The 11,037-nt window shown below is 42.0% G+C and overlaps 1 protein-coding gene across 1 annotated transcript in view; it reads left to right on the forward strand.

The window, feature by feature from the left end:
* The window catches only part of hs6st1a (heparan sulfate 6-O-sulfotransferase 1a), a 136,308-nt gene extending 126,950 nt beyond the window's left edge, over positions 1-9,358 (forward strand). The window contains 6 exon segments of the mRNA XM_034194813.1: positions 2,730-2,922; positions 2,925-2,977; positions 6,224-6,241; positions 6,243-6,282; positions 6,285-6,322; positions 6,324-9,358. Coding sequence (XP_034050704.1) covers positions 2,730-2,922; positions 2,925-2,977; positions 6,224-6,241; positions 6,243-6,282; positions 6,285-6,322; positions 6,324-6,542 — 561 coding nt within the window. The 3' untranslated portion in view covers positions 6,543-9,358.
* The last annotated feature ends 1,679 nt before the right edge of the window (positions 9,359-11,037 follow it).

The following is an 11,037-nucleotide window of genomic DNA, read 5'->3' on the forward strand; positions in this document are numbered from 1 at the left end:
ACAGGAGTAAAGTAAACAGATAAACTTCACAGCAGTTGCACTGAAAAACTAACAGAAGTCTTAGACGGGTAACAGAAATAAAAGAAACTATTACAACCTTGTATTAATTAGAAGTCGCACCGTTTAAACAAGACACCAAGTGTGGCAGTCTGTCTGGGGAATGTTGCCAGAATTTCTGAACAATTCAACATTACATTGAGGGGCAGGGGTAGGGTTTGAACCAAGAACCTTCAGCACTGAAACCAAGCGCACTACTCACTTGGTCACAACAGCATTCTGTAGAAGTGACACAGAATGACACATATTACAAAATGAAATCAAATCATGGTGTGTTCAAATGGTATGATATAGCTGTCAGTGGTTGACAAAAGTGCTTCACTTTTTTGTTTTTTGTTTTTTTGTGTGTGTATGTGTGTATCACTGCCTTTCTGCTTAACATATTGAAGCTTAAGGCAGTGTTATTTTCCATGACATGCTTCCAACTCTGCATTTCTCTACTGCAATGAACATCTGTTTGCTTTGATAATGGTTTCTGTCCTCTGTAGTAAGGCTTTAGCCAATGTTATTATTATTTATACACACACACACACACACACACACACACACACCACACACATATAGATATATATATTATATATATATATATATATATAACACATATATATATGAAATGCCGCACAGTCGCTTAGTGGTTAGTACTGTTGCCTCACGGCAAGAAGTCGTGTGATTGCTTCCCAGCTGGGGCTTGTCTGTGTAGTGTTTGCATGGGTTCCCTCTGGGTGCTCCGGCTTCCTCCCACATCAAAGACTGCGGGTTTGGTGAATTAAAAACTTTAATTGACACTAGGTCCAGCTCTCCTGGTAGCATGCCTTGCCAAGGGAAGTGTGGAATGAGCTGCTTAGTCTGCTGCTTCTGCAATCCAGACCCAGATAATTGATATATGAATGAATTAAATGCTACAAAATATATGATATTTTTGAATGAATAAACAGTAAGAATGGAAATACAAGGACCCTAAAGACTTGGGCCTTCATTCTCCTGCAGAGGTATGGGCGTACCAAACACCTGTCGCCATTGACCTCATAACTCAGTAAGATTTTCTCAAGCATCTCTAATCTCAAAAACTGAGATTCCACAGACATGAATGTCACTGCTGACATACTAAGTGAATCTCTCAGCAAGTTGAAACATTTACCTCAAATAGATGAACTTCTCTTGGCCAAGTCCAGGAAGTCATTGTAAGTGTGGATCTTGGTCTCGAGCCGCAACCATTGCAAACTCAGATACTCCAACTCCTCATGCAGCTTCTCAAGTGTTACATTCAGGGCATTCATTGTTTCTACAAACATCACTGATCAGTGACCTGACTGACAAAAGCATCCAAATTGGACTCCATGACCCTACCTAACACCCAGTCCATGCAACCATTAAACACAGCAGGAACCAGAACACCTCCCTGGTGAATGCTAGTATTAACTGTGAAGAGGTTGGAGACTCTGTCCACTCCACACAGCAATTACACAACCTGTGTATAGACCAACTGTCCAGAAGCTTAATGGGGATCCTGCATATTCTCAGTTTGTCTCACAAAGAACCCTCCACAATTGACTCAGACACTTTGTGAAAGTCAACATAGACTTCAAAGAAGCACTATCACTATTCATGTTTACATTCCGTGATTGCTCGCAGAGCTCAGATGTGGTTGGGGGTTGACTTATTGGGCATGTCGCCAGCATGTTCCGCTCACTAAGGGAAAAGTAGCTGAGACTGAATCCTGTTAAGATTTACGCTTGCAAGTGCCTTGCAAGGAAGGGAGAGCAGAGTCATGCCCCTGTGGTTGTTGCAATTCAGCTGATAACCTTTTCCTTTCCAGAGAGGGACAATAAGTCCTTTCTTCCAGACAATTGGGATGAGATCTATCATCCAAGTGGAAGCAAAGCTTGCTCGTAACACTACGAGAACAGTATCTCCAGCTGCCTGGAGGAGTTCAATCCCACTACACCACAGATCCCTGAAGCTTTCCACACCATCAGCTGTTTCACCCCCTTTATATTGAACTGAAATTTGGTGGTCCACAGCCAAGTGGCAGATCAACCACCAAAACTCTATCAACTGAAGATTTACAACATCCTGGTAGGATGATCAGCCTTATACAACTGTTCAGTGGGACAGTACTGTACTGTTTCCTGTCATGACTGTGATGGGATGGGGAGGTTAATGTGAAAGATTACAAGGAAGGTCTTGTCACAAAAGAAACGCCTACATTCTATCCAGGTCATGTTGTGTCCATGTTTGCGAGTAATTCCAACCAGATTGTGTGTAAATTGCCACAAAACATTTGGTCTAGCTAGATGAAGTCTGAGACACTGACCAGACACCAAGGCAATTCTACCGTAACAGAATTACAATGACAGCAAATCCTGGCCATATTTTAGGTTACCGTTAAAATTTGCTCTAGTTGTTTTTCCATTACCATAAAATCACCCAGCTGTTTTTGCAACTGCAACTGAATTTTTAGGGAACCTACAGCATGGCTGTGGTCATATTAGACAAACTGAGTATTTGTGTTCACTTACAGTTCCTTCCCACAAGAACATAATTAATCATGAACATAATGGCACTAAAGGCTTGCTCTGGTTGCTTAAGTTGAAGAATAACGTATTTTAAAACAAACCCACCACACATAAACACCAATTTGTTTAACCCCCTTCACTTTTTGTCATCTATAGGTTCGTATGTTGGCAGACCTGAGCCTTGTTGGCTGCTATAACATGTCCACTGTTCCTGAGAAGAAGAGGGCCCAGCTTCTCTTGGAGTCAGCCAAGAAGAACCTACGGGACATGGCCTTCTTTGGCCTGACAGAGTACCAAAGGAAAACCCAGTTCCTCTTTGAACGAACCTTCAGGTTGCGCTTCATCAGGCCTTTATGCAGTACAACAGCACCCGTGCTGCTGGGGTGGACCTGGACAATGCTACGGTCAGTGCTGTTCCAAAATTACTTATGATATTTGTAGTTCTCCTAAAAACTGCAAATTTGAGACATAAAGGAAAATAGCGAGAGTTTATTGTAGCATTTACAATGGGGAAGTATATATTCTAGCCTTATTACAAACTGTTGTGTTGTATATTTCTAGTATGTATGTGCTGTCATGTGTTCTTTTCAAAGGAGTAAAAGAGATGACATTTTTAGATGAGTCCTTTTGAGACCTCCATCTCTGTGAGAACACAGACGGTGTGGCAGTGACACACTGAGGTACAGACAGGGAAATAAAATAAATCACAAGTGAAAGAATAGAAGATCCACTCAGAAGAGATGGAGGAATAGAAAATGAGCTGCAGACGCTGGGTGAGGAAACACTGCGCTCTTTCGCTATATTGCTGTGAAATTATTTGGGATGTCACTGTTGCCGTTTAAAACAGCAGCTTCAAAGATGTTCTTCACGCTTTGATTGGCTTGTAGTAGCAGTTCTTTGGCTCAGTTCCCAGCAAAAAAAAAAAAAAAACATATCCTCCGGCACACTGTAGCCTGATGATTTATACATTAAAACCAACATCTGTCCACAGGTGTCTGTCAAAAGATGCAGCAATTATTGGTAATGTAAAAAAGAAAGACAAAAGACGACATTGTGAAAGTTTGGAGCCTGAGACGTGCCCGTGAATAAGGTCTTTCATGTTTAAAACACAAACTTGTTTTAATCTTTGTTTTCTATATCTAAAGACACTGTACGAATTTCTGAGAGATTGCTGACTGACAGAAGCCCACCTCATAGATAAAAAACTTGAAGTTTTCTGTAGGCTAGTTAAAGGATAAGTTAAATTTTTAGGGGTGTAAGAGTACACATATTTCTACTGAAAGATGTCGGTATGGAACTTTCAGTTCAGCATACATGTGTACTGAACAAATACAGCAACTGCATATGCAAAACTTTTTCTGTGTGCAAAACTCACTTTGTAACTTTAGCAAAGGACCCGATGTTCTTTGTTCAGCCCACATGTGCAGTGTAGCTTTGTAGATAAATTAGATTCTCCACTATCATTGCGGTGTACTGTTTGGAAATGCTACAGTTCCTCAATTAATAATAATAATAAAATAATAATGGAAAAAGACAGGTAGATTAGAATAAAAGGGTTATTCCATGCCAAATCAACAGATGCCCCACATCTGACCATCTCAGATCTGCTTCATACTTCCTGGAAATATTGTGATTGGACCCAAAAAACACGTACATTCATCTGCATTCGAGTAGCTCAAAAGCTATCACTGATTGAGCATTGCAAGTTTTTCAGAGTTCCTCAATTTTGATGGAGAACACCTATTTTTAGGGCATCCATATCTCAGAAACTAATAAAGGTAGAAACCTAAAATGTTGCACATGTATTACTGGCCCAGTAGCAATATTTCCAGAAGTATGAAGTAAATCTGTGGTGATCAGGTGTGAACTTTTGTAAAATCTCTTGATTTGGTATGGAATGATGCAAAGCTAACGCTGGCATTCTTCATCTCTGGTCAGGTATGTAGCTGATTATATTTCAAACTGGCTGTGTCATCTGAAATTGCGTCACCCAAATATGAACATAAGCAGTACAAGCAAAAGGTGATTGCAATGCAAACCGAACTCTCCGGGGTGTTTAAGCAGTATCTTGCTAGCAGTTCAGACCGGGCCAAAGTCATAACAAATGTCATAGATGTTTTTATAGCACTGGATTTGATTTGAAATTTGAAACCGTGACGACAAAACCTTTGTGGGTGTGTGTGTGTGTGTGTACTGTTACATCAGTTTCATTTGCAACCTTCAACATTTCAGCAATCAAGCCTCTGAATGCTGTCCTCACCTTTGATGCAAACAGTCAAAATAATATAAAAATAATGAATGTTTCCAAGTGCAATGTCAATTCCATTGTGCAAATGAAAAAAACATTCATTATTTGTTTTATATACGACTATAAAAATAGAAATAAATATTTTATTAATTTATAAACAAGAGAAAAGCAAATACATTTTATTGTGCCTCACTGGTCCTTTGACATCAAGAGGGTCCAAACAGCCTAGCGGTCCAATCCAGTCCAAAATTGTTCTCGGTCAACTTGCAAAAACAGTCAGTTCAAAACAATCCTGACGATATAGTCTGTACCTGATGTCGTGCAAAAACAACCCCGCTGTGTTTGTTTTAAGCTAAGCCCTGTCACCGCTAGTGTGAGCATGTGTGGTGGTAGCACTGTGTAATAGCACAAAATATATAGAGCCAGAATTGCACAGTCAATGGATTACAATGGCAAATGGTACAAATAATCTATATCACATGATAAATCACTAATCAAATGACAAGGATCTATTCAGGCATTATATAATAGCAAACAGTCCTCTGGTTTATATCAACTCTGTCTTAAAAGTTAGCGCTGCATGTGGCCACACTGTAATACTCCTCAGTATAAATATAATAATATAATATATATATAATATAATAGTATGTTGCACGGAATCATAAGTACAACAATGTGTTAATAACTACATAAAGTAGTTTTGAGGTTCAGGAAAACATACATTTTTTGGGAAAAGGAATTTTGTCATAGTAGGACAGTTGTCAGAACTGATGATAGCATTCAGAGGCTTTTCTGTTTTACAGAGGAGTTTTAATATGACGAGTTTGTTAAAAAAGTAAATTTATTCACACCAAATGACACACATCAATAAAGCCGGCTACACTACACAATCTGACATCAAGCGGACGGTTTTGTTCCACATGTTATGAACATTCTAAGTTTCCTCTCTCAAACACTGTTATTATCCCCCCGCCCCAAGTATGAAATATGGGGGGATATATCAATCAGCATGTCTGTCTGTCCGTACATCAGTTTTTGCTTGTTACCGCGATATCTCAAGAACCAGTTGACCAATTTCATTTATATTTAGCGTAAGGCTGTACTTGGGTGATTCCCTTACACCAGTTGATGACAGTGACCTTGGGGTCAATTTCAAGGTCACAGTGAGGTATTCAAGATATTGTCATTGCCAACCTTGTTAGTGTGATATCTCAAGAGCCATTTGACCAATTTCATTCATATTTAACATAAGTGTGTACTTGGGTGATGCCCCAACACTTTATATTAATGATTTGTGGGGACCGCAAATCATTAATGTCTGATGTCTCTTGTTCATTTGCTTTCACTTTCTTCCTGTTCCTCCCCTGTTCTGACTTAAATAACTTCTCCTTTGCTCCATTAGGTCCAGCGCATCGAGGAGTCTGAACGAGCTGGACCATGGAGCGTACGACTACGCCAAGGACCGTTTCAGCAGCGCTACCAGTACACGCGGCAGCAGGAGCCGACGGCAGCAGCGCCTCAAGAACCACATGCTGCAAAACCACCAGCGTCTGGGTCTGGGCGTCAGTCTCTGGCCCTCCCGCAGCCGGCAAAGCTCCGTCTCCGCACTGGAGGATGGGGAGGAGGAGAGAGAGGAGGGTGAGGAGGGAGTGAGAATGGAGGAGGCAGGCGGCAGGCTTCCCACTGAGGACTACATGAATCAGATCATCAACCGCTGGTAGCGGCAGAACAAATGCACACAGCTACATACGTAATGTGAAATACATACTCATAATTGCACACTGGGAGAGACGCCTGCATCAAAGACCCAAACGAATCACAGACGTAAACGGGGAGCCGGCTGTGGGGATAGCAACCACGTGGTTGCTATGGCGACCTGCATTTTGCCAGTTGCATCAGTCCAGTTGTTATCAGCACCTGCTTGCCCTGAATCCTCCTCAGAGTTTTTGCTCCCATCTTCATGTCACGCTGAGCAAGAGGAGATATATTTTTGAGAGTTGCTGACAAAGAAGTATCTTATCTGTCGCACCCTCCTCCGCTGCCGGCGTTCCTCTCATTCCCTGTGGCTTGAGTCAGAGCATGAGAAAAGCAAAATTAGTCTGTGAATTCCCACTAACCCCTGATGAGGACGATTGTACTTTCTGGATGCAGTGATGCGATTTTTAAAGGAACTGGGAAATCAATAATGGAGAGCCGTTGGCTGAATTGAACAAAGGAAAATGCAGAGAGTACCAGGAAAGGCTGTACCTTGAAGAAAGAAATGGAGAATTGGACTAGACTGTGTAATGAAGCGAGCGTTCTGCTTAAAAAAAATAAAAAATCAGCCTCCATTTCACCCCTGAACACTTTGGTCTGAAAAGTGGCTCATTCTCACTTTAGGATGATTTTATTTCTATTTTTACTTTGTGGTAATGCTTTTTTAAAAGCCGAATTGTAATAAAACTGAGACCAATGTTGATGCATAAGAAAAGTGATTCCCATTTATTTCTGTTTGTTTTCTACGTAAAAGCTAATTGATTACATGACACTACAATGGACCATAGCCTTACTGAAGCCTGGCATCTTTTTTTTTTTGGGGGGGGGGGGGGGGGGGGGAGAACGAGGTGTTCCATTTCTCTGTTTAAGGCTTCCACTGCACCTGGTGCTTAACTAGTTCATTATTTCTCTTTTTAGCATCTCAGTCCCGCAGTGAATGACAGCCAATTACAGAGCTGAAGCTCTCACATAGGTGCGAAAAAATCAAAGTGGCAAGACGAGCACGTCTGCTGCTGCAGGTTGTTGCCAGGAACCATGGCGAGTGACGAGCGCTTCGGAAGGCCTTAATTCAGACACATGCTCGAGATGGGAGTGTGAAACTCCTGGTCACCATGGCAATGTGAGCCCTTAATGTCGTGGGTGGCATTTATAGTTCCTCCTTTTCTAAACCAGGAGCTGCATTGTGAAGCTGCAGTTTCAAGCAAGCCTCCGTCCCGCCTACTGAAAGGGTACACGCTCCGCCGGCGACCTGCTGTTTAATTAGCATAGCTGCTATTTTACTTGTTTGTACGAGCGAGGTGGCAGCGCCTCAGCATATTGGATCATGCGTATGGGCAAAATAACTATTGCAAGATAAATCGTCGGCATTGTGCTACAATAACTTCTGACTACTTGTGTGTGCGTGCGTGTGTTTCAGAGCGCGTGTGTGAATAGTGTGTACAGTATGCCTTTGTAAATAGTGTGTCTAACTGACAGAGAATGCCTGATGCCTTTTATGAATGAGACAGTGATCATTTCCGTGACCAACCGTTTGCAGTTTTGGGTAGCTGAGGAGGGGCGGGGCAATTTTCCCAACCGCAGGAAATTCGTTTCGACAGTGTGTCGCAGCAGCGCGATGTCACAGTGATGCAAGCCAGTACTCTCTGATTTCATCTTTTTACTTCGATTTCTTCCCTAATTTCTTGTCTCCCTCCCCGTGTTGTGGATCATTAAGAAGACGATTGAAATCCCACTTACAATAAATAAACAAGTCTGCCCACGTGATGGTGTGTTTTCGCCGTTGTCAGTAAAATTACACTGAGCAATAAGAGGAGAAAACCAGCGTGAGGGTGGAGGAGAGAATGTAAAAGTAGGGAAAGAGGTGTGTCACAGCACAGAGTTTATCAAACTGAATGTAGCCCAGATTCTGTCGTTCCGTGAAGAGTGAGAGGATTCTTTGTAATGATGACATGCTGCATCATGTTCTTAACAGCACACTTTAAGGAAGAGGTCATTTAGCCACCTGTTCAAATTCAACTCATCACCCTGGATGTCTTTCTTGCTGCTTTCAAATCAGGATGAATCACTGAGAGAAAGAACAGTAAAGTGTTGATAACGTTTTTGGGACAAATCCACAGTCAATGTGCCACTTTTTGTGTAGCTTTCCAAATTAGGTGGGGGTGTTGATACAGGATAAAAAAGGCTCTCTTTTCACATTAACCTTCCTTTCATTGTGTTCTTGAGAGCGGAGACTTGGAAATACAGCAGCTCCAGGCATTTTGCCCACAAACTTTCTCTCTTTCTCTCTCTCTCTCTCTCGCTCTCGCTCTCTCTTTCTCTCCCAGAGTCACCTCAACAATGTTTGGCAGCAAACCAGTATCTGGTTGTGCATTAGTTGTTACTGACTGAATGCAGCGCTCTGCTCTCTACCACATGATGACTGTTTCCTTGACAAACATTCAAGCAACCCTACAGAAACCTGAAGTGGTTTTAGACTGAAGGTGAAAAGATTTCACAAATTGATGCTATAAAGCTATATTTAAACATTTTATCTCTCAACACTATGTGTATCTGATGTCTTAGTGTTTTCGTTATGACTGAAGCAACCCAGTTGTCACTATTGTAATTTTTTTCTTTTAAAGATATGTTAAAGAGCGTGTGATAAGTTGTTTTTTTTGTTGTTTTGTTTTTTTTGGCGTGCAGTCTGTCTCTGCCTCCTTCTTGTATGCATCATTCTGGGTTTGTTTCTTCTGATTGCAAAAACTGAACCATCAAGCCACCAATTAAAATATTTCATTTTTTTTACAGACGTGTGCTGTGGTTTGTATATTATTTGCCAGCTGTCACTCTCTATATCCTTCAGGTGTGGACTTTAAACCGGCAGACATATCCGCCTGTTGCCTAAGTGAACCGCAGCGCTATGGCCTCATAAAGTGATGTTTTGTGATCTACAGTCTAATCCAATCAGATACTCCGTCCTAACAAATGTAAATGCTCAGATTCACTTCCTCCTCTGCAGCGGCCAGTAGGCGTTTTGTGAGGACGGCGCAGATACTGCAGGCTGTAAAATATCATTCTCTGTCCTTGGCTGACCACGCAAAATAAGAGGGAGCAGAGCACAGGCCTTCGCCCCGACTCATTAACTCTCTGGTGAGCTTCAACTCTGACCCCTGTGGCAGGGAAGAAAATAATTTGTCTGGACAGCGAGGGGATGTTGCCTGGAAGGAGAAACGGAGGAGAGCCTAAAGGGAGCACAGAGGAGGCCTTTATATAATACAGAAAGAGGAGCAGTCTCTGCAGCTGGTACATGGTGTGTTCGACGCAACGCAGCCTTTACTCCTCCTCATAACGTGTGCGCTCTTGTTATTTCAAGTGCAGGTGGCCTAAACAATAATGGTGCCGCTACTGCAGAGGGCTGGACAGCTTTTGTTTGGTTGAACATGTGCAAGAGTATTATATTTTTGAGATGGAGAGAGAAAGTGGGAGTCTGTCTCTGGCCGGAGTCCATTATTAGGTCAGACTAACTGCATCTCTACATTGCTGCTCCCGTGCCTCTTTCATGCAAACAAAGAGGCTCTGGCATTATTATTTCATATTGTCAGTTCATACTGAGTGCTTCCCTCATATGCATCAAGCATATGCATCATATGGAGGATTGTGCTGGCACGGGTCATGATTGAGTCAAGTCTTTTGTCTCTCATTGAGTCGTTTCCAACAGTATCGTGGCTTAGGCCTTCATTGCCAAATACACAATGCGGATGAAGCTCTATTCATAATTTACAAAGATTCCAAGCCCTATTTTGTGGAAAATCCACTCATTGACGTGTGGGAGTGCACATTTTTATATGGCAATAAAATAAATCTGATTAAATCGGACATCGGAGGCTGTTATTTGACCTTTACACGCAGGGTTTGGCTTATCTTCCAGGTCGATACAGAATTATTTCTGGCGATATTAACTGCTTCAACAATAGAATCCAGCCTCCCAGGCAAGAACCTCTGCTCCGGAGCTCTCACAAACCAGTCCCAACGGGAGTCTAATCTGAGGAACTGTTATTTTCCAATGTTGAGCAGCCCTGAGTTTTGTAAAATGCTGATCTGCTGCAAAGTTATTAACCTCATCATAAAAGTCTAATGCAAGTGCAGAAGAGTATGAGGCTGGGTCACAACCAGACATGAAATCTGAAGCTGTTTGAGGCGTAACGGCAACTAATTACAAGTTCTTGTTTTTGCTGAATAAACGGCATGTGTGTACGTGTGCATGCAAATGCCAAAGTGCTGCCCAGCGCTGGCCTCGCTACACCCATTCAGGACCTGAACCAGCTCAGCGTTTGGCAACTGTAATGTAGTGAATTAGCTTCATGAAGGAGACCCGGGCTGACCCCCATTATACAGCCGGGGACACATTTAATTAGCGGCAACTCACGTGAAACGACAAAATGCATTAATATTAATGGAGGTTTAATTGAGGTCGTTTTAGTA

This window comes from Thalassophryne amazonica, chromosome 19 (genome assembly GCF_902500255.1).
Source record: "Thalassophryne amazonica chromosome 19, fThaAma1.1, whole genome shotgun sequence".
Classification (NCBI taxonomy): domain Eukaryota; kingdom Metazoa; phylum Chordata; class Actinopteri; order Batrachoidiformes; family Batrachoididae; genus Thalassophryne; species Thalassophryne amazonica.